This window comes from Vanessa tameamea, chromosome 19, assembly GCF_037043105.1.
Source record: "Vanessa tameamea isolate UH-Manoa-2023 chromosome 19, ilVanTame1 primary haplotype, whole genome shotgun sequence".
In the NCBI taxonomy this organism is placed as follows: Eukaryota; Metazoa; Arthropoda; class Insecta; order Lepidoptera; family Nymphalidae; genus Vanessa; species Vanessa tameamea.
Genome location: NC_087327.1, coordinates 7,132,813 through 7,159,939, shown reverse-complemented (window position 1 = coordinate 7,159,939; position 27,127 = coordinate 7,132,813). Strand labels below are relative to the sequence as shown.

The 27,127-nt window shown below is 30.5% G+C and overlaps 4 protein-coding genes and 1 non-coding gene across 9 annotated transcripts in view; 2 read left to right on the top strand and 3 right to left on the bottom strand.

The window, feature by feature from the left end:
* LOC113399485 (salivary glue protein Sgs-3) overlaps nucleotides 1–27,127 on the bottom strand; it is a 271,041-nt gene that overhangs the window by 39,627 nt on the left and 204,287 nt on the right. The gene's annotated exons all lie outside the window — the stretch shown is intronic.
* Nucleotides 1–27,127, top strand: part of Rps29 (Ribosomal protein S29) — a 123,712-nt gene that overhangs the window by 41,098 nt on the left and 55,487 nt on the right. The gene's annotated exons all lie outside the window — the stretch shown is intronic.
* On the top strand, nucleotides 563–25,752 carry LOC113399401 (3'(2'),5'-bisphosphate nucleotidase 1). Of its 3 annotated transcripts, none has more exons than XM_064217943.1 (6): nucleotides 563–789; nucleotides 863–982; nucleotides 1,555–1,699; nucleotides 1,878–1,982; nucleotides 2,310–2,625; nucleotides 25,738–25,752. In XM_064217943.1, exons 1-5 carry the CDS (start codon nucleotides 670–672, stop codon nucleotides 2,603–2,605), a joined length of 786 nt encoding a protein of 261 aa, XP_064074013.1. In that variant the 5' UTR covers nucleotides 563–669; the 3' UTR covers nucleotides 2,606–2,625; nucleotides 25,738–25,752. The 3 variants fall into 3 exon arrangements, with proteins under 3 accessions (XP_064074013.1, XP_026494306.2, XP_026494307.2); XM_026638521.2 differs by lacking the exon at nucleotides 25,738–25,752 and adding an exon at nucleotides 2,869–3,226 and having other exon boundaries at nucleotides 564–789; nucleotides 2,310–2,593; XM_026638522.2 differs by lacking the exons at nucleotides 1,878–1,982; nucleotides 25,738–25,752 and adding an exon at nucleotides 2,869–3,226 and having other exon boundaries at nucleotides 564–789; nucleotides 2,310–2,593.
* On the bottom strand, nucleotides 2,921–8,921 carry LOC113399400 (uncharacterized). 3 transcript variants are annotated; one of them, XM_026638519.2, is made up of 10 exons: nucleotides 8,901–8,921; nucleotides 8,546–8,689; nucleotides 7,985–8,192; nucleotides 7,391–7,709; nucleotides 7,055–7,238; nucleotides 6,500–6,645; nucleotides 5,380–5,506; nucleotides 4,658–4,885; nucleotides 4,167–4,337; nucleotides 2,921–3,881 (listed from the first exon to the last, which is right to left on the bottom strand). In XM_026638519.2, the coding sequence occupies exons 2-10, from the start codon at nucleotides 8,666–8,668 to the stop codon at nucleotides 3,753–3,755; spliced, it is 1,635 nt and encodes a 544-aa protein (XP_026494304.2). In that variant the 5' UTR covers nucleotides 8,669–8,689; nucleotides 8,901–8,921; the 3' UTR covers nucleotides 2,921–3,752. The 3 variants fall into 3 exon arrangements, with proteins under 3 accessions (XP_026494304.2, XP_064074009.1, XP_026494303.2); XM_064217939.1 differs by lacking the exon at nucleotides 8,901–8,921 and adding an exon at nucleotides 8,877–8,893; XM_026638518.2 differs by lacking the exon at nucleotides 8,901–8,921 and having other exon boundaries at nucleotides 8,546–8,862.
* Nucleotides 10,328–10,400, bottom strand: Trnak-uuu (transfer RNA lysine (anticodon UUU)). Its single transcript has one exon. It is a non-coding gene; the product is annotated as a tRNA-Lys (tRNA).

Genomic DNA, 27,127 nt, shown 5'->3' with positions numbered 1-27,127 from the left:
ATAGTTTCTTTGTGTGGTTTTAGTGCAATAATAAATTTGCGTTCGATTTCTTCTAACATCTATGTGTCAGTCTCAGTACATACTGTGTATTTTAATGGGTGAGGAACATCTATCTGCCGTACATCTATATGCTGTTTGTATTCTCTGATTTCTAAATTTGACCTTTTTTTAAAATCTAATAGCTTAGACTTGTAGTTCTGCTTAGTGCCCGTGCCGTTTATTTTGCGACTTACAGTTGTAAATGGCCTTAAGCGCTACTTCTAGTATTAAAGTGTAATTATTTAGATTTGTTGATCGATATTTGGTATGTAAAATTATATTATACTATTATTTATTCTGTGAATCTGAAACCGAACCGGTATCACTGTCAATTATTATTTATATCTGTGACACTTCTCTATTACAACTATTTTGACTACGTTGTAAAATGAACTTTCAAAATTAAAATCGGTAATATTTCGATTTAATTATCGAATAACACAAATATCGTAATTATCGAACTTTGAATACAAAACAAAAATCGATAAATAAAGACACATCGATTTTTGGACATGTATAAATAAATCATCTAGAATTTATTGTTTTAATACACCGTGACATATATAATAGCATTGCAAAATTTATTTTTCCTTTGTATTGATTTTTGGTGTTATAGATAGTTTTATAAAGATGTCAACAAGTGTTCCTTTAATTGTGAGGCTATTAGCATCATCTGTGTCTGTAGCTGGTAGAGCTGGTAAAATAGTAAGAGATGTTATGAGCAAGGGTGAACTTGGTATTGTAGAAAAGGTTAGTGTATTTCATATATTTAAATCACACACATAGTTTATTTATTACGTAAGTTTTATATTTAATGTTTTAGGCAAAAGACGACTACCAAACAGAAGCTGATAGATCAGCTCAGAGATGTATTATTGCGTCTTTGTCATCTCAATATCCAAAAATTAATATTATAGGAGAAGAAGATAATCCTGATAATGAGGTAAGTAATCATTTAGTAATCATGCCTACTGTTTATCTACAATCAAGTTTAAATTTACCAATTCAACTATTTTGTAAAGTTAAAGCCAGCAAATGTCTTACTGCTTGGCTAATAATTTTGTAAAACATTTTCCCTTTTGAAGCTTATTCCACCATTCTGCTCCAATGAAGGTTGGTGGGTACATATTTGTCTAAATTTTCAGTTGAAATTTAAATGAAAGGAAATTCCTAGGACATTATTGGGTTTCAATCACAAATGCGCGATTAGGATTTACATGTTCTTACTAGGCCATCTTAGCTCTTATTGTAGTAAGTCGTTTAGTTACTCCTTTACTGTTTTTATATTAGTCCTTTATAATATTAACCAAATAAAATTAGATTTGTAGGTATTGGTAGATAGGTAAATAAAAGTCAGTAAATGTCATTTCTTTTAACAATCATTAGGTTTCACATGAAGGTTTCATTCTTTGTTAGAATTTCCATTTATATTGTTCATTGGCCTTGTTTCTTGACCTCCTTCTGTTACATTTACATTAGAAAAAGGTATCTTGTCATAACATTATTTCTTTTCAGGGTGATGTTTGTAGTGATTGGTTAACAATAGATGCTGATAAAGAAGTTTTATGCCTTGAATGCCCTTCTGAGTTGCAAGGCATTAAGGAAGAAGATATTGTAGTATGGGTGGATCCTCTTGATGGAACTTCTGAATACACCCAAGGTTTTGTAACACTTAAAAATAAATAATATTGCAAGCAAAGTAGAGTAAAACTCATATTTGAGTTATTAAAAAGGGTTGCTATTTGATATTCTATAAACAATCATAACAATTTATAACATTAAATGGAAATTTCTGATTCAAGCAGATATATGATGATAGCATGACTAAAAAATTTTAGGTGCCCTTATGTTGAAGAGAGATCCTTGGGAAAGATGGAAAATGTATTTGACTCACCCACTTATAAGTATCAAGTGGTATTTAAGTTTACTACAGTCACACTATGGTAAATGGATAATTTGCACATCGTGGGTAGTATCTTTTGGGTGTTAACAATACAAATATATGAAATAAAACAGTGTGTCAACAAAAACCATTTAATAAATAAATAAATCATAACATACTATTGTTTGGAACTTAATATCACATAATATTTTGGTGCATGCATCACAAATAGCTGCTTGTAAAGAAGTTTAATAAATTTCTACTTTATTGCATTTGAATGTGATTTTCCTTAACTGCATTAAGCAAATATATATTGCATGTTGCATATGGTTGAATATACATAACCAATATTAAGATATAAAAAAATATGTAAATGATGTTGTTGCAGGTTTCTTAGAACATGTGACAGTACTTATTGGTATTTCAGTCAATGAAAAACCAGTTGCTGGTGTTATTCACCAGCCATATTATAAAAATGTAGGAAGTGAAAACAAAACTGGTAGAACTATCTGGGGTCTGCAGGAAATTGGTGTCGGTGGATTTACCCCAGCTCCTCCACCAAACTCTCTTATTATCACAACAACAAGAAGTCATTCAAATCCAGTTGTAGAGAAAGCATTACAAGTAATGAATGCATCTCAGATTCTAAGAGTTGGTGGTGCAGGATTCAAGGTATTACTATAAGTTTTTTAAGTTGTCCATCAGTTTGTATGTCAATTTCCCTTCTTGGGTGATTGTGCTTAAAGAGTTTACATATTACAAACAGTATTATATTAAAGTCTTGTAATACCATCCTTTGGGCTAAGTTTTAAATATATATACATTAATAGAAGCAAGCAACAGCTTGATTTATTCTATGAACACAGTTTTATCTTGGTGGTGTAATCATTATATCTTACAACATTATTATTATTATATGTATAGAATGTTAACAATTCTATTTACAGGTCTTACAATTGCTTGAAGGAAAAGCATCCGTTTATGTTTTTGCTAGCCCCGGCTGTAAAAAATGGGATACATGTGCCCCTGAAGCAATTCTTTCTGCTGCTGGTGGCAAATTAACTGACATCCTAGGTCACAATTATAAATATGGAGCCTCAGAGCCGAGACCTAATAAAACTGGAGTGTTAGCTGCTGTTAATGCTGATCTTCATAACTATGCACTGAATCGAATACCACAAGAACTAAAAGAAAAACTAGCAAATAAGTGAAAATATAAATATGTTATATAATAGAAGAATCAATGCTATAAATTTCTACCCATTCAGAAAATAATTAATATATACACTTTTCACAAAAAAACAATGGTTTTATTATGATACTCAATATTTGAATACAAATAAGTCCCACACTAAAATAGGTATATACACTAACGAAAGTCAATTTTAATAAGTTTGATATATTAGATACATAATACATATTTCATAGTTACGTTGTTTTGTAATAAATTATTTTTCACCATCAAACTTAATTAAGTATAACACATGCTAAGTTAAGAAACCCATCTTATCGTGTGTAGCTAATGAGTGTGATTACATAATCAGATTTTAATTTACTATAACAGAAAACAATAAAAATATGAAATCTGACATATTTTCTTAATATTAATAAAAAACTTAAATGCAATGTTATCAATATTAATGACAATTAACTTGTTTCTTTGGAGAATGGGTTTTTGTACAAGGTTAAATATAATCAGTAATTACATTTGTTGCTGCGCAAGACAAGCTTATTACGTTAGACTACATTTCTAAACATAAGAGAATGTATTTTTTTTCTAAACTATTGTCATATTGTGTACGTCTTTTTGTCATAGGTTTGTGAAGATTTTTCACAATTTGCTATTTAACTTGATGCTTAACATTTTTCTTAATTCTCTTCTCAAAATTTTACCAGATGGATTCTTTGGTATTTCTTCAACGAATATAACTCCACCACGCAAGTGCTTGGCCGGCGACACCTAAACAATAATAACGATTATTTTGTTTTTCCTTACCTTAATTATTTCGACCTTGACTTCCTTTCTAATTTTTACAACAACCTCGAAACTGACTGCATATTGCAATTGACATACAGACGTAGTTGTTGTGTTTTGTTAAACTTTTCATTGAAACAGCGCCAAGGAAAAGGTTTAATATATTATACTAATAAAACATGGAAATAATAAGTACTTATGTTTTCTGTAAATAATACAATTTTCAAATACACGCATATACCTTCTGAATGAATAGTACTAGATTATTACCTTAGACGCGACGTAGGCCACGATTTCATCAGCGCTGAGTTCCACTCCCGGCTGTAGCACCACGAAGGCGACGGGCAGCTCGCCGACGGCCTCGTCCGGCCGCCCCACCACGCCGCAGTCCGCCACGCCCGCGTGACGAAGTAGTAGCGCCTCCAATTCTGCGGGCGCCACCTTTGGACAATCAAACAAACTTTAAATACAAAAGATGAATACTAAGCCCAATCTTTGGATTTTTTTTAATTAAAAAAAATTCCAAAGATTGTTAGTTAGTGGACTCCTAAGACTAGGACACAAGTTCAGAAATGTATGTTATCTTGCATCTGAATGATAATTAAATTATTCATAATTTTCGTACATTACTCTTGATGTTGATCATGAATCGAATAAATCTAAGTCACTTCACTTTAGCATAACCGCTTTAGCACACTTTAAATATTAAAGTGGTTAAGTTAAATGGAGTTAGTACTCACGACATAATGTATTGCAATTACCTGGAATCCCTTATATTTGATAAGTTCTTTTAATCTGTCTACGATATAAAAGTATCCTTCATCATCGTAGTATCCAATATCGCCGGTTCGTATATATCCTTCTTTATCGACCAGTGCATCGCTGGAAGCTTTGTCGCCCATGTAACCCTTCATGCCCAGAGGCGATTTGATCCATATTTCGCCCTCTTTTCCTGGACCTAGCTTGGCATTCGTTTCTGTATCCAGTACCTTACAAAATATTTGTAAAAAATGATAATATTCAACTTATTTGAGAATAACGCATTAAATAACAATATGATATGGCCACACATAGGGCCATAAAAATATTTATACTATAATTATTATTTCATAAATACTTGGTCCGATTTTCTAGTAGATAATTTATATGGCTGCAGATCTTACGTTTTTGGTCCAAATCCCGGGTCTAGTTAATATTTATTTTCTGTAGAGATATTTTAACGAAGAGTTTGGGATATGTAAACTAAATTATTGATTACACAGTTGACTTATTCAAGTACTTTTCATTGTTTTGGAATTTAAATTTATTACTTTATAGATAAATTACAATATTATTGACCATTAAATATTTTATGTGACAGTTAATAAATGATTTGTGTTTAGCACTTCTATGAAATTGTTTAATTATTTTTGCATAATTTTCTTTAAAATATTTTCTTATATAATAGTCCTGATTGTGTTAATGGGATTCATTTAAGGCATACCTTTATTCTCATGCCAGGCGCAGGGGTCCCACATGAGCCCATTTTTTCCCCGTTAGTTAAATCCACACAACATGCCATTGTTACCTCTGTGAGACCGTATCCTTGTCTAATAAAGCCAATTCCAGTTCTAAAAAAAAAACTCTATTACTCTATATTTATCACGTATTCATTTATATCCCTTTTCATCCATTTTTATCTATAATAACTGCTGTTTTTCTATATGCGCATTTAAAAAAAACTGCTGGATGTTGGAAATAAAATATGTTATACAAGCTGTTGCCTGCGGCTTTGCTCGCGTGGAAATTATATAAATTTACATATTAACTTAAAATATTACTTTAATTTAAGACCTCTTTGTATAGCACATTGGTGTATATATATACACTTTTAATCAGTATCCCAAAAATAAAGTTTCACGTTTCTAACTTAAAAAATTACTGACTTCCATACAAACTTTCAACCCTTATTTCACCACCTTAGGGGTAGAATATCTAGAAACGCTTAAATAAGTAACTACTCATTACCAATCAGTATCTAACACAAATAAAGTTTCTAACTTATAAAATGACGGACTTCCATAGAAACATTCAACCCTTATTTTACACCCTTAGATTTTAGTAGAATTTCCAAAATCCTTAATGGGTGTCTACTTAATAAAACGATCCTACTCGACAAATTTAATGGCCATAACTTTAATAGTTTAAGCTCGGTGATGATGAATCAGTCAGTCAGGGCATGCTATTTTATAAGTATAGATAGATTATGTACATTCAATATGATTTAGAAAAAGTTTTTTAACTCTACAGTTTAATCTAACATATAACGTAGCCACTGCAAAGTGTGGTCCGATTTGCTAGTATATTATACATTTATTACCCCCAGGCTATGTTTATGTTAAATATTATGATTAGCAGAAGTTCTTTAGGCATGACGAGGCAAAAACCTTCAGACCAACAGCTACTTTTGGATTCATAATATTAGTCTGATGTAAGCATAAAATGACAAAACAAATTATTTTCTAGTTGGGTTTTTTATAAGGATGTTGTTAACTAAATATTATTGCATACAAGGAAAAGCTAGAGTTCCATTACAATATTTCTTGTTTATGTTTATAATTTACCTTTTAGAAACAGCAGCCTGAATTTCCTTAGACAGTGGAGCTGCCCCGCACCATACTTCATTAAGTGATGTTAGATCATATTTGGGGACAAGGGGATGCTTGGCCAGGAACACTGCTAATGGAGGCACTATAGTAGTCATGTTTATCTGAAAGTTAAAATATTTTCAGCAGGTATTTTTATAGTGATACATAAAGCCAAAATACCCACTATCAAGTATTTCTTGTAAACATTTGGTATTGTTAATTTTACAGGACTAAATTAAAAATAAATTTACCACTGGTTTCAGAAAATGGAATTTGTGAAAAACCAACAACAAAATCAATAGTTACTCTTTTACTTTAAAATAGTGATAAATGATTAAAGCATGTAATCCATACAACATCCTGTTGAATTTTCATTTGTCACATCCATTCAATTTTCTGTTGAATAGTCTTAGAATATAATTAATTGATTATTATATAAGGATTATTTAAATAGATATTACATAGTATGTATAATATAATTCTAAAAAACTATTCTACAATTATGTTTTTACCAATTGATCAATGAATTACCTTGTATTTTTGTATTGTTTCCAAAAATTGCTCTTCATCAAATCTAACCAGAAATACAATTTTTATATTCAAACACATGACAGCAAATGATGTGATGAAACCGTACGCATGAAACCAAGGTATCAGCGACAGACCACTTAGAACTTTATGGTTTTTCCTTTCTTGTGAAGTTTCTAAATAGTACCTGCAAATAAAATAATTTACTTAAAAAGCATATACCTATATGAGTGTAAATATAATAAAACTGTAAAATAAAATATATATAAATTAATAATTATAAATGTATATAAACATTATTTTATTTTTAGATTTTGAATGTATACACAAAATACTTACTTCATATGGGCACACAAAGTGAGGAAATTAACATGTGTAAGCATTACACCCTTCGGTAACCCTGTGGTTCCAGAGGAACACATTACAGCAACTGTGTCATCTACTCCATTCACATCCACTAGTTCAAAGTCATCTACATTTACATGTTTCTTTACCAAATCATTGTAAAAGATAGCAGGTATAACATCATACTCTCCGAAGAGAATAATTTTCTCAACATGAGGTAAATCTTGGCTACAGTCGTACATATTTTGTGCAGTGATTGGTGATGTAAAAATAAACTTTGGTTTAGTAATTCCGAATATATGACTAATTTCCCCTAAAAACATAGTGTTGATTAGTTACAACTTCAACTGAAAATTAAATAGTAAAAAATAAATAAGGCAAGAACTTTTATTACAAACTATTTTAATTGGCTTAATTACACAACATAAAAATTTCAAATATATATTTTTAAATATGTGCTCTTTATATTATAATCTACTATTATTCTAAAATAATAATGAAAATACTACAAAAGCAACAGATATTGATATAACAGAATAAAAAATATGCATAACTACACCACTCAAAAGATAAAAGATGATTCCTTACCAGAAGAATAAGTAACATTAAGAGTTGACAGAACTCCACCACAGTAAATAATTGCTAGCGATGCAACAGTAAACTCAAAACGATTTTCACTGCTAAGTGCAACTACATCCCCCTTTTTCAACCCTAACTTTTGAAGTGCAACAGCCAAGTTAACGCTATTTTGAAGAATAGTTCTATAAGTAACCGACTCGCCCGTTTCGGCACAGATCTATAAAACATAGACAGAAATCTTATTTTAAATATATAAACTAACCAATTATATAATATACCAGCTGCTCATTCCGACTTTATCTGGGTGAAATAAATATTTCATTTACTTCCCGATTGCAGTGCAACCAACTAGGTAGAATTTAAACTATCTACAGACTCAACAATACAAAAATTTCAACAAAATTTGTCCAACCATTTAGGAGTTTAGTTACATACACATAAAGAGAAGAGTTATACATATATAAATTTACGAACTACGAATTAAAAACAAAATATAACAAATAAAAAAATTAAAAGAATTAAAGTGGAAACAGAGCGAAATGGTTCTTTAATTATAAATAGTGTACTCACCTGCGCGATATTGTCACCAGCATTCTTTAATTTATCAAATACAAACTGACCAAAGGATAAGTGAGCTGGAATCGGACGTTCCTCCGGACCATATACTATATTGTTATGTTTAAACACAGCCATATTAAAATCTAATCGAAGAACCTGGTCTTATAAAATCTGAGAACGTTAAATAATACACCTATTTTAATTACTTGATCTTCGATCACACCATAAAGTACGTGAGTACTAGATTAATTAAATCATAATCGATGGTTTAGTTATCTTAATACTGTTCTTATTATAAATGATTATTAATAATTGTGTCTGATAAGAATTAATAGATAATCACCAATGAGATAATATAAAAATATACCTCGCAGTTTTTTTAATTGATTATTATTATACACTATAAATTAATACAGAGGTGACACAAACAATTGCGAAATACTTGACTGATTAAATAAGTCCTATAGAAAATGTGAAAAATCGTTAGAAAACCTACTTTGAAGTTTATTTGACATTGACAATTGGTTAAAAAACATGGGCATACGGGCATTGCAGTCCTTGACAGTTGACATCAAATGCTTAAAAGATTTATATATAAAAGCCAAACCAATAAAAAAAAACAGAAGATTTATGGTAATGTCTTTTTTTTCAATGTTAAAATGTTAAAGGCAAAGGATATGCATGCAGCAAGACTTTAGTATTTGGGGAAAAATATATAATTTTCTTGGAAATCATTGTTTAGGATCGTACATGTTTGCATTTGTAACAAAATTTGGTCGTCTAGTTTATAATTCCTTAAATATTATAGAACATTAGATAGAATAATATTTGATTGTTTTTTTTTGAAAATACATAACTTGTACATAATACCTGTTGTGCATAATGCGCTGTCAACTTGATCTCTATAATTTATGTTACGTGTAGACATTTGCTTATGATTATGTGTTATAATGATTTAAGTTTTTAAAAGAACGTGTTCATCAGTAGGATCTGAACGAAAAGTAGTATATATGTATACTAGTGAATCTGGTCTTGTTTTTTGAATATTGACAACAACTTGGTTAATCTACCTGGTGTCTTTGAATCTAACGTCTAATAAATAAGTGTTTATGTTTATTTATCATATAACGTTTATTATATATATATGTTTATATGTAAAAGGTCTAGATGGTTGTAGAGTGTAGTGTTTTGATCTTAACGAAATTATGTACAAAGCACATTTTTAAGTTTAGAATTTGATCTGGGGATTGCGGATGCATTTGGGGGTCCCCCAAGACTAGAGGCCCGGGGCGAGCCGTCGCTTCCGGCCCTCTGTTAGTCCGCCACTAACGACAAGTATTCTATTAGTGTTAGTTATATTTTCAGATAAAGCGTAGTTACTCTGTAATATTCTAATATTAAAAATAATATAATCACTATGTTTCACCCATAGGAGTCATTCAGTAAAATTTGTACATATAACTGGTCTAACTTAATTTTACCGGTAGAACAACCCAATAAATATTTCTTAGTTCATATATATTCCTGTAAGTAAGATAAACTACTGTCATTGTCACATCAGTACTTGATTGATTGATACTTGATACTAAAATTAAAAAAAAAATATATATATTTTTTAAATTTCTTTAGTGCCATAACTAGGTATGAAAACTGTTTTTAATAAATTTTGATAATAATATTTTCTGCACATTTTAGGATTCGAATATAAACACTCATATTAATTTATATACAATATATCTTTACAATACTAATTAACAAAAAACGATTAAATTACATAAAACAAAAGGCACGTACCGCCCGAACAGGGACTTGAACCCTGGACCCTTGGATTAAAAGTCCAATGCTCTACCGACTGAGCTATCCGGGCTGTATGTAAATGACTAAAATATGTAATTGTTTTCCTTTTTTTTTACCTTTAACAATATTATTAACCATAAATCGCAATCTTAAATCGCCAGTTAAATATTATTTAACTTCAAAGATTGTATTTAATATTATCCATGTTATCTTGTAACACGACTAAGATTCGAATATAGCCCCACGTCTATTTATATTGTACATTTTTTTTAAAACTTATTATACCACACTGTAATATTATCACTTTTGCAGTGCGCCGCTCGTCGCTCGACGAAGCTCCTTAGTCATAATTGTCGCATCAGTACTTGGAACAAAAATCTCATCCTTTCTGATACAAAATGTTTACGAGCAATTTCCATTTATAAAAAACGGTTGATTTTCAACAAGGAAATATACCGGTGTTATAAATAAATATAACTATAATATATTATAAATGTATATGTATATAATATTTTTTTCATTTTCTCACTGCTTATTATTTATCTATACAAGCCGAAATTATTTATTTAGTGATTGGGCTTCGTGCTTACACGACAGGCTTACCTGTCTGGGTAGGTACCACCTACCCTGCAGATATTCTACCACCAAACAGCAATACTTAGTATTGTTAAGTTTCGCTTTAATGGCGAGCGAGTCAGTTTAAATACAGACGCAAGGTATATAACATTTTAGCTCCTAAGGTGGCGCGTTGGCTATGTAAGGAATAATTTATATTTCTAACAGTGTTTATGGGCGGTGGCGACCACTTACCAACAAGTGGCCAATTGCCCATTCGCTTACTTATACTATAAAAAAACGTGGTTCACAGGCAAACATCACTGAACTTTCATATGCTTAATTTGTTTTTATAAATCACCTTGTGCTCGGCGAAGGACAATATCGTGACGAATTTTGCACAAGTCGGGTATTCATCAGTCACATATGTATTCATCAATCCACATTAAGAAATAAGGAACCAACTATCTCGTCATATGGAGAAGAGGCCTTAGCCCATCAGTGGAGCATTTACAGGCAACTTTACTTATCTTTAACATATATACCACCAAACCAACTATTCAGCTGTTTCGATGACTAGCTCGCTTTGATAGACCGACCGATGAAAAAACTGATATTTTATTAAAGACTCAAATTCGAAATCAGATAAAAGATTATATTTGTTATTTTCTTCATAGAAATAATACTACACCACGTTGCTTTACCTAGCGTGGGTTTTAGTTGATTGAGTAAAATTTCACCCGTGACATAGAGGTTTCGCACGAAGCATTTCTTCATCACCGAACATTTTCACACAAAATAATTCCATATATTATCTTGATTTTTCGTAGAACATTAGAATGATTCTTTTTTTAATTTTAATTTTTCTTTTGAAATGTTTTATTTAGATTCTAAATATCGTATTAGTTATTAATTTGTTTAGTTAATTAAAAAGATAGACGGTAAGTTTTTAAACAAATTATGTGTATATTTATAGTAGCAATGTCCCAAATTAATTAAGGATATACAATTATTCTTATTTACCCCTCCTTTTAAGCATTTCATTTGTGTTAGGAGTGGGGACGACAATAGCCCAAGGGGTCAGAATCGATCCTGCGAATTTTTACATTGCTTTAATTGTCACTCATATCAGATCTAACAAATTGTTTAAATGTAACATAGTTGTAAGTCTTTAATATATGTGATGTTGATATACCCATAAATAAATAAAATAAATAAACATTGTATATTATGTACATTCCAAATGCTACCTCTTAAAAATCTTTAACGTGGTATTGATTAGGTATTTTGTGTTGAAAGTTTATAGAGATATAATAAAATAAATTTAATTGACTGATTCCAACCAATATATTTAATAGAGAAGATATATTCTAGACAAATATCGAGATAAGTATAAGAAACATTAAAAGCAGCATTTAGCTTAACTAAAATGTAATATATTACACGCGTACCTTTAAGAAAACTATAACATACTTAGATTAATAACAATAGTTAGATAAAAAGTTTATCATCAAATTCTTCTATCAGTAGAAGAACTTGATGATGAATTCAGATTCATACTCGTTTTTTTGATCCATTTTAAAGTTGTGAATTTTGGGATGACAAGATTATTGTCATGTACGACGACGAGTTGTTAATTTTAATGTAAGTTATGTTATATAGGAAAATACAAGTATGTAAATACATTATTTACAAACCTGATTGACAGAAAATAAATTGTTTAAATTAATTTGTAAAATAATAATTAGGGCCTTCAGTCCTTTGTAGGCCGGTGGCCTCCACTTTTTTGTCGTTCGATGCCTGTAAATTCAGCTCACTTATATTAGTAGATACATCCCATTCTAACCGTGGTTTCGATCAAATAATATTTTTTTCGTATTACCTTTACATACAAATAAAGATTTTGAGATGATTGTTTTTTTGTATATTACTTTGAGCTGGGCCTCCTAACAACGTATGGCTATAAAAAGAATTTTATTTCCCGATCGCAGCACGGCCTTCTTGGTCCAATCTAAACCACCACTCCAGCCGTTTAGGATAAGTTATATCAAACTCACCCTAAACATGTACATGGGAATTATTATGTTATTAATTATAAGATTTATTTGTGATGTGATAAGGTGACCAACATCAATGGCTATATCAGTCTACTGTTACTTATATAGATATAGATTGGGATTTGTGAGGTTCTAGCTTATTTTGCATGTTGATTTACAAGCAATAAATATTTGTCTCATGTCATTCCAAGCTTTCCTGTATTTACAGTTTCGTTTTATAATCGTAATAAGACGTTATTTTTCGTGTACTAAAAACATAGATATGACTTATAATTTAGAATACGCAAATTACCTAATGGCTTTTTTCGCGTTTTTAAGTCGCGGTCTATATCGCAGTATTCGCAGATTAACGACATCGCAGTATTCTTCTAACAAATTTCCTACTCGGTTTTTCCAAATTAATTTTTAAAGTGCTTTTCATCATTTTTAAAATTGCTATCAATGGCGAAACTGGATTAAGCGACGCACTCTTGTTATAATTTCATCACTATTTTAGTATTATATGAAACGAGGGTCGCTTATATAACCATTATTGTCATCATAACACAAATATTTAGCTTTGGTAGTTCGGCTAACAATATCAGGATACATCTACAGCTTTGTGCATCCCGTTTAGGTAAATACCACCCATTCATTCTGCCACCAAAATAGCATAGATGTGTTCTGGTTTGAAGAGTAAGTGAGCCAGTGTAACTTTAGGCAAGTGACATAACATTTTAGTTCCCAAGTTTGGTGGTGCACTGTCGTTGTGTGCATTACTGTCTTTACCATAGGGCACACGGGGCACGTGCCCAGGGCCCCTATCCTGAGAGGGCCCCGAAAAACCAACAATTTCTTTCACACGTTTGTGCTCACGTTGACTGCTATGTATATTTTCGAAATTGCCATATTTGTAAGAAATAACTAACATGTTTATCAAAAGGCTAGTGATTATTGTCGCAATAACAATAATAAGCAAATTATTTGTATATGGTAGTAAATATCTACCAAAAGGGCCCCAAATTCATGGGTGCCCAAGGGCCCCAGCTAGGGATTGCAATCCGGAAAAACGGATCCGGTAATCCGGCGGATCCGTCATCATTATACGTCTACCGGATCCGGTACCAATATACCGGATCCGGGGACCGGATCCGGTGCTAGCAATTTTGGCAAAATGATAGAACTGTTGCATGAGTAGACACTTTAAATGCGCTTAATTGTTAAAAACTCTTTAATCTAGGCTTGATTAAATTACATCGTTAATGTACTGCAGAACATACTATCAGCACCGCTTAAAAAACTTCGGTTTTGATACTGAACTGATATTATTGGCATGAGCAAGAGTCATGGTCAAAGTAGGTAAGCTTATGAATTGTCACGAACAGCTGTGCTTCGCACATTAGCTATGATTAGCTATGGTCGATATTTTATATAAAAATAATGAAGAGAAGGCAGATGACCGCCTAGCAACAACGCCAGCAACATCAAATGAATCAGATACAGATGATGAAGACACGACGAATGATGATGAACAAGGAGTTACAGTTACAATAACTGACCCTCGTCATCCTTATCTTTCTAAGGCAGAAGTAATTCTTAGATACAATGAGTTTCTTCAATAAGTGCGAAAAGTGGTAAAGCTTTTCAAAAGATTGTCTACTAAAAACGATATGTAACTGCAAATGTATGTGACAGACGAAACAGGTAAAGAATAACGCCTTACTTTGGATTACCGCTAAAAACCTAATTAATTTTTTTTTACCGTAAGTTGTTGAAACTATTTTTTTTTATTTATAATACAAACTCATTACTGTGATAATTGTGCCACTCATTAGACAGATTTATCAAATAGTATTTAGCTGAACCGGATCGATCGGAATCCGGTCGAATCCGGCCGGACTGAAAATCACGCTGGATTGCAATCCCTAGCCCCAGCATAGCTTGAGACCGCTCTCGTTGTGTGGTGTATCACTGTCTATGGGCATTAGTGACCTTTTCCCATCAAGTGTTCCATTTGCCAGTCCGCCTACTTATATGACATAAAAAAGCAATAGTATAATATCATTTGTTTCACAGTTAATTGGCACAGGGCCAATATAATTAAATAAAATAAGTAATATTGTCATATTATTACTAAATAATTTTATTTAAAATGAAAACTGTTTTACCAATTATTTTTTGTAGTCCGTAAGTATTATGCGTATCGTTTTGTTATAGTTATATAGAGTTGTTTTTTTTTCTTAATTATTTGATGTTACCTTTGACTACGAAATCATGAGAAAATACCTATTGAATATGACTACGAAATCATGAGAAAATACCTATTGAAGGCAACAAAGTTCATATAATATAATTAAAAACAAACTGACCTAAAAAAAATTAAGATAACGGCATTATCTACTGAAGCTATTTTTTCACTCATGATTTTGTATTCTTAAAAAATTGTATGACAGATGGCTGTTGACATTATGTATTTTTTTTAATTTCTCTTTGATTAAATATTAAGCACAGATCATTTAATTTTACGTTTTCTTAAATAAAATTGTTAAGTACAAATAATTGGATGAGTGCCAATGAATAGCTCGATGCTTCTATATTAATTTCAATAGATTATTTCTAATGTTTAGTTTAGGCATATGGTTAAAAATAATTTCTTATGTTATTTACAAACATAAAATTGTGGCAGTTTTGATGTATCCAATTTTATAAGTATATGAGAATTTATTACAAAAAGTATTAATTAATTTTACTGAGAAAAGTACAACAATAGATCATTTTAATTTATATTATTATGATATGATCGAAACTTATGACATAAAATTAATCCATTATAATTTAATTAGTTAAATTATAATTATCTTCACTTCAGTGAGTAACGTTGTTCCCTGTAGGGTAAATTACGCTAATTTTGTTGCTCTTGTAATATTAGTATTTTATTTAAATATTTTTAAGTATACAAAATAAAATAATGCTAATGTTTTATTAATATTAGACTTTGGTTATATTTTAAAGTTTCAAAACAATATTAGTTGAGTACTTCTTCCCGTTTAGTCTAGTCGCTAGTCGCTTAACATTCGTATATGGACATCACTATGATCGTTAATTTATTTTCAGACGTTACAATAATAAGGTGTCAATAAGAAAAAAATATGGACCATATTAAGTCACTAAAACAATTGTATAATATTTAGACATAAAACAGAATTTAACTAACAAGTTTACGTAATTAAATTAATAAGCATGTTTAATTTATAGGACAGTTTGAATGTGTTTTGCCTTTACAGTATTCCCGAATGAGAATTCTTTACGAGGAAATTACTTACGGTAATAATATGGTTAACAAATGAAATAGTACAGATAATGCAACGCATTGAACATTATTTATATAATAAATACAACATCTTTGGTGTCAAGAAAATCAATATATAATAATATTGATTGATAAAGATGTTTTATTTACTATATACTTATTACTTAATAGGTACTTATTTAGGCCTCAATTCCGTTTAATTATACACAAAAAAAGTATAGCTGTATTGAAATAAAATCATTCCTCAAAAACATTTCTGTTTTAAAAAATCTAAGATATTTGCAGTGAGTACTAGGGCCCGGTCCTTTATAGATGATGCTCTAGGATATATATAGGCTTTTAAACTGTAAGGCGTTTATTAGACGATAAATTTTGCTGTCATTTTAGTCGAAACGCTGGTGTAACTCACGCCTGTAATTTGAGGTGATGACTGATTTTTGAGATTAGCAACCATCAGTCAAGATTAAGTAAATGTGTGATGACATTTCTCCAATCACCTGTCAATCGACCTAAATATGGTTTTATAGACGAATATTTTTCTGAATACTGAATGTATTATATTATTTTCTGATATATCTGACTTTTAGTACCTATATTATAACTTTATATGTATTTACCGCACTATTGAGTATTATTTACATGTAGTAAGAAATTAAGAAATTTAACGTTTGATTAGATTTTCTGCGTTTCTTTTATTACATATATAATTTCTTACATTATTAACGGACATTAATACCGGTCAGAGTAACATATTTGAGATATATCTATCACTATATGCACGGATACAACAGCTGCCATAAGGGATTGATTGATTACTGTAGAATATAAATAAGTAGGTAGCCGCTATTACGTTGAAGCAATGATATTGCAAATGCTGATCCAATTATCTCTAATGGATGAATTCCCAATGCCCTACTAAACTTATAACAAATTTGGAAAATTAATATATATTTTTTATAGAACGATTAATTATAATTATTAAGTTAAAAAGGTTTTTGAAATTGTGTAAAATAATGTTTATTAGTTCACTATCAATTATTTGTTTTATTTAACTACAAATACATAATTATTAAAGCATTAAAGTTTTACGACATAGACCCTAAATAATCAAAGATAATTAAATTCGGACATATAAATTTACTACTACTTACTCAATTTTTGATGATTTGACATATTCTTAACATAATTAATATGTTTTAATTAACAGGTAAAGTCAATTAAGCTCTTAATTCAGTAGTTAAAAATATGGTTATCCTTTGTTGAATATAATTAAAAGCACCAAGTTACATCCAAAATTTAATTGTTTTATATTTGTTATAGGTATTATATTTTTACCTAATTATCTTTTGTTACGAATTATTACGTTTTATGTATTTTAAAATATTTACGTATATTAAAAAAAATAAAGTTTAATTGAATATACTTAACTGTTCTTCACTTTTATAACTTCCGACTAAAAGTATAATCAGGTAGCTACAATTATTATATACTGAAAGATATAATTACGAAGATATCCCTAGTGATAATTTTATAGATACTTTCATAAACTAATTAATCCCGGTTTTATATTCGAATTCAGACGACCTGTATGTTAACATTTAATAATTCTTAATTAAAAGTAACATTTTAAATTAATAAAATGTTGTTGCATCAATGAAGACGGAATATTTTTACATATTTATTCAATGTTGATTCTAAACATTACAAGAGACAAAGAGTAATAATTACAGATGTTAGTTTATTTTATCTGATAATGTCTGGTTGGAAGATAAATTTCAATTACCTATTTCAAAATAGAATATCCGTTATACCGTATAATCAGTATAATGTGTTTGTATTTAATGTCCATTAAAGTATACGTTACATATCCGCAAATTGAATTTGTCAATTCTAATGCTATGATCTTTCGACAAAATCATAAAACTTGCGCATTACAATGAGCGAAGACTGAGTGCATTACATAATCATAACATTTATAAAATATCTTTCAACTTTTTCATATTTTAGCAAAGAACGAACAAGATAATGGAATGCGTTTTAACGTGATTAATTTAAACTGTTAGGTTTCAGAGATAAAAAAGTAATATTCGCTTTTGTCGGACAATACATAAGTAGATAGTCAACTTAGCGAGTGTGCTGAGTTGATAGTTGATACCATACAAAGTAAGTATAACTGAAATATTAAATCTCATAATCAAATTGTGTGTCACGTAATATGGCTCAGAACATAGAGAGGTACCTACAAGGTATAATTTAATTTAAACCTGTATTATTAGAAACAAAATAGAAACGAAAAAAAGACTTTCATACCATATCTAAAACCTTCATTGCATATTTTTAAATCTTAATATTCGAATCGCTATATTTAAATGCCTCGAATTCGAAATCTTGAGATAAAAAAGAATTTGTAAGTTGTTAATTTAGCTATTTTTGTACTTCCGCGGGATAAATGAGTTTCGAACGATGACTGGAAACATCTTCGGTAATATATAAAGTTTATACGACTTGTTATAATATAGCATTCGTAAATCCGTGACGTATGCGGTTAATCGGTTTAGCGCGGGAGCAGTGCGCGCACTGGACGGTGGGACGCGACCGCTCACCATACTCGCTCGGCCCACCCGCGAATCGCCACATGTGAGCATTTGACTTTCACGTTAGTTTTAATCGGAGCATGTTTAGGGAAGGATAGTTTGCGGGACATGACGTATCGGTAGCGAGATGTCGGGGAGTGCACAGGAGGATGGCACTTCGGTGGAAACCGGCCCGACGCCCGCACAAGACCTCTACAGGGAGAAACCTCCTAGCACAGTGGTTCGTGTACTGACAGTCTGTGCCTATCTACTGTCCGTATCCTTAGCGGCGATACTGTTATCCATTTACTATATCTGCGTTTGGAAGTCTCCGGTAATTTCTAAAGCAAACGAAAATGAAATGTATAGTTCAAGACGTGGTGATCAGAGTGACTACGACCACGGTTTCACATATAACAATTCTCCTTTCAACTTTACAGGTAAATATTGCATTGTTTTATACGAAACTATATATTATGTAAGATAATGAAACAAAAAAAACTAAAAACTTTTTTGTATCAATATTACGTTAATTAGCTAGTATTTCCTATAGTTATATTATTAATATAAAACTAATAGATAAAGAAAATAAAGTGGAATTAATAGGACCTCACAATTTCATTAAGAAACGTGTATCGTTTTCAATATGAAGTACAAGTAAAGTTATAAATTTAATTAAATTAACTTATTAAGAATATTCAATTATTTGAAAATAGCTTATGTTAAAGGTGACACAACAGAATCATCACTGTTCAAGTTGCTTAGTTCGCTTTAAACTGTAAGGAACCTACAGCGTGCGAACTCATTTCGTACTTGACAGCTTGTCGTTATTTATTGGATATAGAGTACCGTAATGGCTTCATTCTCTACGGATTACTTCTAAGATGTTACATGAGAAATCTACTTTTAGAACTCAAGTTACATAGTTTTATGAAGACAATGTATTTTTTAACGTTAGTTAGCCGGGTCAGTATATACTACATTTAGTAACAGCCTGTACGTTCCACTGCTATGCTAAGTTCTCCCCTTCCTTTTGAGAAGAAGGTTTGAAATGTATTCCATCATAGTATTCCGATGTCGGGTCGGTGCGTACACGTTTAGAAGATTTTAATCGAAAGCATAGAGGTATTTTCCTTCACCGAACAGTAGGTGAACTATAAGCACAATTTAAATTTAAGTACCTACTTGAAAATTTAGTGCTGCCAGTCCTGGTTTGTAATTGCAATTTTTAGTTATGATTTACTTGGCTGTAACACAGCCACTTATATTGGCACTTTTTAAATATATTTACTTAAAATATTCTTGTAACGTACACAGTACTGCTAAGTTAATAATTATATACATAAGTTATTACATATCACATTAGGATTATCAAAATATTTAGTAAAAATAACAGGCGGAGCTCGGACGGCCATTACAAAATAATGGTTGATAAAAAAGTAAACTTTATTGAATGCACGTAAAAAAAATTGCATTTTATAATAATGTATTCTACAATATTATCAATATGTCACAGTACAAAAGAACTAAACAAACGAGCCAACTTATATATCGTAGTGTGACAACTACGATGGACGCTCGCCAAACGGCTTGCAATTTATTTAGCATCATCCATAAGGTAGCTTATAATTCAGTTGTTAGATTTAACCCACACATATAACTAACAAATTAAAATATAGTGTTCTTGGTGGCCAATTAAACCTGTTATGAGCAATTAGCTGAAATAGCTAAATCTGTATTAAGCGTACAGACCGACAGGTAAGACAGGGATTACTGAAAAAGTAATCGTGTGATTTAACTATAATGTATTATCTAAAGCCCGAAGCTTTATGAGTAAGCAAAACAAAAAAAGCAGTTAATTACAGTAGGTAATAGTTTAATGAGCTACCTAATTATTGTAGTACTTTGAGACTTTTAAGTGTCTAATCTAGTATCTAGTCCACTTATACTCTATTCTAACCTTAGGAGAAAAAAGCCAAATAAACAACATTTGAAAGCAAAATGACGCGATATCATTGATCGAGAGCAGAAAATGTTATCGGTATTTTGGAAATAAAATTAAAGTGGAAATAAGTAGTTAAGTTTAATAGTGTTAAATTATAAATAAAGATATATTAATCATAAACTCTTAGTAGTGCACATATAGCTGAGTTATTAGCAATTCGCAAGAAATACATTTATTTCTTTATTATTATTATTATTTATTTATTCATTAGAATAGGCTATACATAACATGCCAAGGAAATTTGGACTTATCTTTTTTTATAAGACTTGACTACCTGGGGCTCCTTATGGTAAATAATAATCACTTCCATCCATAGAATCAGGCAATTGTGCCCATAATTACAATAGCTCACTCACACTTCTGACCAAAACACAGCAATACATTGACTATAAATAAATACTGTTCCTCTACCATTCATTTTTCAGTAGTCCAGAGACAAGAAGTTGTCGGGGTTTAATATCCAGTGATACTTTGGAAACCACGTAAAGCACAAAAGATTACATTGACGACGATCCACTGTTATCATACTTTACCTTTTAAGATAAGATTATATTTTTTTTAATATTTAAATAATGAATTGTGGAGTATCAAGTAGGTATATAAAGGCCATCGTTATTATTTTTTAATTTCCATTGTCCAGTCAGTTTTCACCTAGAAAAATATGTTGTACCCCTAGTTGCCCGCTTTGTTTGTTGTTTTCAAAAACATTTTAGATTAAACCTTAAAAGATCCCGAAATTTTTATATTTGATAAAGGTCTGTACATTAAATTATTCGATATTTTGAATGTTAATATTTTTTTAATTAAGTATGTATATGCGGAAAACATTTTGATAGCTTATGTTAGTAAGTAGTTTATTTATAAACTCTTACCTTACGCTTAGGGGTCGGTTTAAAAAAAAAAACCATTTCTATTTGGACGTTACACTACTTTGAATGTTTCTTGTTATATCAAGGCTTTTTTATACTTTTTATGCTTACACGTATAATTAACACACAGAAATAGGCTAGTTAAAGCTAGTTTATTTGAGTAATTTTCATAAGTCTGATGTTATATGAAAAGTAATTATAAAGTAATGCTGCTGTTATTCAAATTAATGATGAAATTGTATTTATGCTGTCGACAATAGCTTTCCTAACTATTTGTAACATTATTAATTCTAGCAGATAATTACGCGAGAAATTAAATCAAAATATGTATATAAACAGCTGCTTCACAATATATTTATAATAGAATCTTTATACAGAAGAATATAGAAAAATATTCCATAAAAGCTAATATGCATACCTACTATTAATACAAGAAAAAAAAAACTTGTAACCTCTGCTTTTCGCTTGCGTACGGTACGGACAATGTTTTTGGACAATTACCATTAATATACCAGAAAATATAATCAATTAACCATTTACCAAATTAATAAAATATATCAAGAATAGTCAATAAACCTTATTATTCATTAAAAATAGTTTATGATAAAAATACGCCTTGATTTAGGCTCGGGTTTCATCACAGGACTGATTGAACAATAATTGTGTATTTGCGTGGTAGTATTTAAATATTGACAATTCAAAAATGCTTTATTGTAAACTTGTTGTTTACTTGTATAAAATGTATTTATGATTTCATTTGATTTGATTAACAACTAAGTAATATCCTTCAATATCCTTATTTATAGCATATTATAGTAGGTACATATAGCTTTAGCTTAATGACCAATTTAGATTTTTTACTTTTAAAGAAATTTAACCAAGTTTATTTGTAAATAAATGAAAGGCTCAGAAGATACCTTCCTGAATACTAAACTAGTTAAATATTGACACGATATTAACACTTGTCGCTGTAGGACTTTGTGCAAGCCAGTCTGGGTAGGTACCACCAACTCATCAGATATTCTACCGTTAAACAGCAATTCTTAGTATTGTTGTGTTCCGCTTTGAAGAGAAAAACCGAGTGAAGATTTAAAGAGTGGAGCCGGTAAAACTACTGGTACGAGGTAACATCTTAGCTCCCAGGGTTGGTCACGCATTGGCGATATAAAAAATGTTTAATATTTTTTATAGACGGTGTATACTTTAAATAAACACATCCAACCATTTACATACTCAATCCGTTTATGTATCCAAATATAAATCTTTCCTTCTATAAAAACTTTTTTGCATATATTAATAAAATCGGTATAGGGTACTAAGTTAGCCAGAGTTTACATCTGCATTTTAACTTTATTAAAATTATTTTACGACTTGTTTTTATACATTAACATTGAGTTTCAAAATACAAACGAAATAAATACACTTATTTACGTTAGTATAACTAATGAGGAGCCTTCTAAAAGCAGGAAGCATCTATAAGTATATATATGACATAATTCTGATTAGAATACCTAGTTGGCTATAGGCTTAGGTATAGTTTTATTCAATTTGAAAACTAACTTTTTATATAAATAAAGTATCAAAACTGTAAAATCCCACAGAATAAATTTCTTCTCTTAATAATTTCCACCACACTGCTCCAATGTGAGTGAGGACAAATATGTGAATACAACGCATAACATATTTATCGTACAATACTGAATGTTGACCGTATTTGTGAGCTGATAGCATGTACTACTGATTTCTATGTAAAACTGAACACTTGTATGTACAACTGTGGTCTGGTCCCCCCAAGGTCGGACCGTAAGTTCAGGGGGCCCTGGGCTAACACTACTTAATGGCCCACCTAAGACATATCTGAACGTAGACTTTAATTAAATTAATTGAATGGGTTTGATTAATTGCAGGATTCGCAGGGCTGCGAACCATACGATCTGTTTAATTGAATAAAGTTATGGATTCTTTCGCATTGTCGTCTATTTTTGATTTTGACTTGACTTAGCTGGGGCCCCCTTGAATCCACGGGGCCCTGGGCTGAAGCCCAAAAAGCCATATAGTATACTTAGTGACACCTCTCCTATCGCCACCACGACCCTCGCTTAGACATATGTCACTGATTGTTTTTTTTGATTTTTCATTCTAAATCATTATTAATCATACAAACAAACATTTGATGATTATAGTACAATATGGTAATATGCTTATAACGTATATTTATTAATAAATATTGTCACTTGGACTTGGACCTGCTCGACTTTGCACCCAATCAGCTGGCTCGATTCTAATGCGGAAAGCGGCTCGCTTATTCTCCGATTACCTTAATCTCCGTCAGTTGTCATATTTTACTACTAATATTTTACTGAATTTGCAACACATTTGTAGATTCATAGTTCTACGTGATAAATTTTCGATTTTCTAGAGATTTTCGACAGGTTTCCTAACGATGTTTTCCTTTATCTTCGAAATAAATAAACATATAGTGGTAGTTGCCATTTTTTGAGATAGTAATTTTAGGATAAGATTAACTAAACCATCTTAGATCGTTTATTATGCTTCTTATAATTTTTTTTTTTTGTGATCGATACTATTTAAACATAAGTAGTTTAATATTATACATAACTTGTTAATGTAAAAATAGCGAGTTCAAATCCAAAGTACTTCGGATTTATATATGTTTTTTTTTTAATTTTTAATTTATGATACATCCTCTTGTTTGGTGAAGAAAATGTACTCATCTCTAAAATGTTTCTGCCATAGAATATTAATCAAAATCTCATGGTGAAGCAGGCGTAATGGAGTGTTTCAACTTGCTCCTTATCAAGCAAAGATAGTTAGTCTCTCAGAGGCCGTATGTGCATCTTCACCGAAGTAATACTTAAAGTTCAATATTTCTCTGTTCTCAAGAGAGTCCTTTACTTATACAAAATATAAAACAAATATTAAAATTAAAGTATTTAATATTATTGCAGAATAAGAGTAGGTGTGTAATAAAGCTAACTTACTATGATTATTCTATATGTGAATATTACGTATCGATTACGTAAAAAAATCTTTCAAATATAATAAAAAATATATTTTGGAAAAAAAAGCCAAAGGCTACTTAATGCAATCTAAATAAAATATCTTTTGATAAATACTTTACGGAGAAAAACTAATAATAACGATTACAGGGTGTAATTTGTATATTTATTTCTATTACTTCCATTTGTTTTTATTTTGAAAAGGCAAGAAATCGTTGTATATGATGTAGCTTAACATATATATTCTTATACAATATATCATATTCGAATCAATGTAGTGTAAATGAAGCCATCTCACGTAAATCTATGGCTTAATAAGAAAAAATAAATGGTTCAATATAGCTTAATTGAATTAGTTATATTATAGTTGATAATTCTAAAATATTAACTTTCATCTGTAGGGTTACTATTTTCTAAATCCGACAATTCTGGCTGCAAAATTGACGCAGACTCTTAGGAGCATACCCATTTGTTTGATCTTTGCGCTTTTGAATAAATCTTATTCAAGTTACTTCCAAGTTTCAACGCGATGTGCTGCGTGCTAACGTTTATTACGTTTTCGAAGAATAGTTTAAATATAGACAACTAAACTTACTTAGAAATCATGCAAGTGTTTCGCAGTTATGCGTTTTTTTTTTTGGTAGGCGGATGGGCTTACGGGTGACCTCCATCAAATTAAGTTAAGTGGTTACAATTTTTCATCGCTAATACGATGTTTATCCTTTGTGCCTGTAGTTACAATGGCTCACTTACCCTTTTAACGGGTACACAATAATGGTGGATATTGCTGTTTATCTGTAAAATGTGTGATGAGAGGGGCTCTCACAAAGCTCGTCTGGGTAGCCGCCTAACGCCAAATCTTGGTCTTAGATTGTATTTTGATGTTTAATGTTGTATTTGTATTTATACACGAGATACTTAGGAAGGAACAAATTGATTAATTTGTCCCAAGAAGGAGTTTTAGGACCCATTGGCAATATATACTAACTAAATGGGAAACATTTATAGGACATTTACTGTTGTAAAGAATATTCAATAGTCTGATTGTATACTATTTAGTCATTAGATAACAGGATTGATTCCAATCGGTTTAAGATATTGCACTTCGAACGGATAAAATTAGGGTTTACCCCATGATAATTTTGTTCGAATCTTAGTATGTTCCGTATTTTCTCTTATTTATTCTATACTACAGATTGGATTTTGTTACAATTTTCATCATTATGATATTTTTTCGGAAACAGATTTGATAATAGTACAAAAATTGGACGTAATCAAATGTTTGCAAAGCATGTCGTTAAAAAGTATTTTTATGGCGTTAACGTAGCTTACGCATACGAAGCTATAAAGGATGTATAAAATTAATGAACTTCTAATAAATCATAGGTCATAAGATTGGTCAAAGAAAAATAGATAAATCACAGTTACATTAAAAAAACAGAGTGTAAACAGTAAATAAAGTTAAATGTCGCACATTATTTGTTAATTCTTGGCAAAAATACCATGAGTTTTGAGCATCATAACATCGTAGTAACCAAGATTGTTACCTAAGATGTTATAAAGCTCAATATGGTTAATATTTGTTACAGAGCTAATGTTCATGGGCGGTGGTGACAACTTACCATCAGGAGATCTATTTGTCTAATTATTATAAACATCAATCATCAAATCGAAAATAATTATGAAAAAAAAACCAGAAGAGATTTTAAAAAATAAAAACTATTCATAAACACCGATTTCCCTAATACTAACTTTAAAAATTGTGAATTTCCATTTAAAAAATACGAACTTCTATACAAATATATATCCTAAATTTCACCTTATTAGGTGATGAATTTTTAGAAAAGCTTTAATAACTGACTTTAACTAATTAACAGAAGTGTGTCGATTTGGCCCAGTGGTTAGAACGTGTGCATCTTAACCGATTAGTTTACAAATTCAAACATGGGCAAGTAGTGGGGATTACAATTCGTACAGCTGTGAATGAAAACATCGTGAGGACATGTACAATTAATTTTGAAAAATCCTTCCTTAGTGCTCATTTTCGTTACATAAGGGAAACCAGTCCGAAATTCCACCTTGTTAGATCCACTGCTTTAGGCCGTGTGTTGTATGTCAGTCAGTTTAAATTTTTAATAAGAATCTAATGTTATTAAGTAGAAAATATATACTCGATTACGTTAGTTAGTAAATTAATATAGGTAATTCATCCCAGAGAGTATCAGAGAGTACTTTTTTAGATTTTTTAGATTGCAAAGTTATCGTGAAGAATGAAAAATGCCAAATTATTTACTTTTACCATTTCTTAATGACTTGGCAATAATTAATAATGTTCTATTATTAATATTTTATAACAATTAATAAAGTAACCTGTATATTCAAAAGTACCGCTATGAAAACACTCTTCCTACATTTAATCGTACAGATAT

What these genes read in the sequence shown, in the direction of transcription:
- LOC113399401 (XM_026638521.2), top strand. Translation starts at nt 670, where the DNA reads ATGTCAACAAGTGTTCCTTTAATTGTGAGGCTATTAGCATCATCTGTG. An exon ending in AACTTCTGAATACACCCAAG is followed by an intron (nt 1,700 to 1,877) that starts GTTTTGTAACAC and finishes AAAAAATTTTAG; the next exon opens with GTGCCCTTATGTTGAAGAGA. An exon ending in TTGGTGGTGCAGGATTCAAG is followed by an intron (nt 2,594 to 2,868) that starts GTATTACTATAA and finishes TTCTATTTACAG; the next exon opens with GTCTTACAATTGCTTGAAGG.
- LOC113399400 (XM_026638519.2), bottom strand. Translation starts at nt 8,668, where the DNA reads ATGGCTGTGTTTAAACATAACAATATAGTATATGGTCCGGAGGAACGT. An exon ending in CGCCTGGCATGAGAATAAAG is followed by an intron (nt 4,886 to 5,379) that starts GTATGCCTTAAA and finishes ATATTTTGTAAG; the next exon opens with GTACTGGATACAGAAACGAA. An exon ending in TGGCCTACGTCGCGTCTAAG is followed by an intron (nt 3,882 to 4,166) that starts GTAATAATCTAG and finishes ATTATTGTTTAG; the next exon opens with GTGTCGCCGGCCAAGCACTT.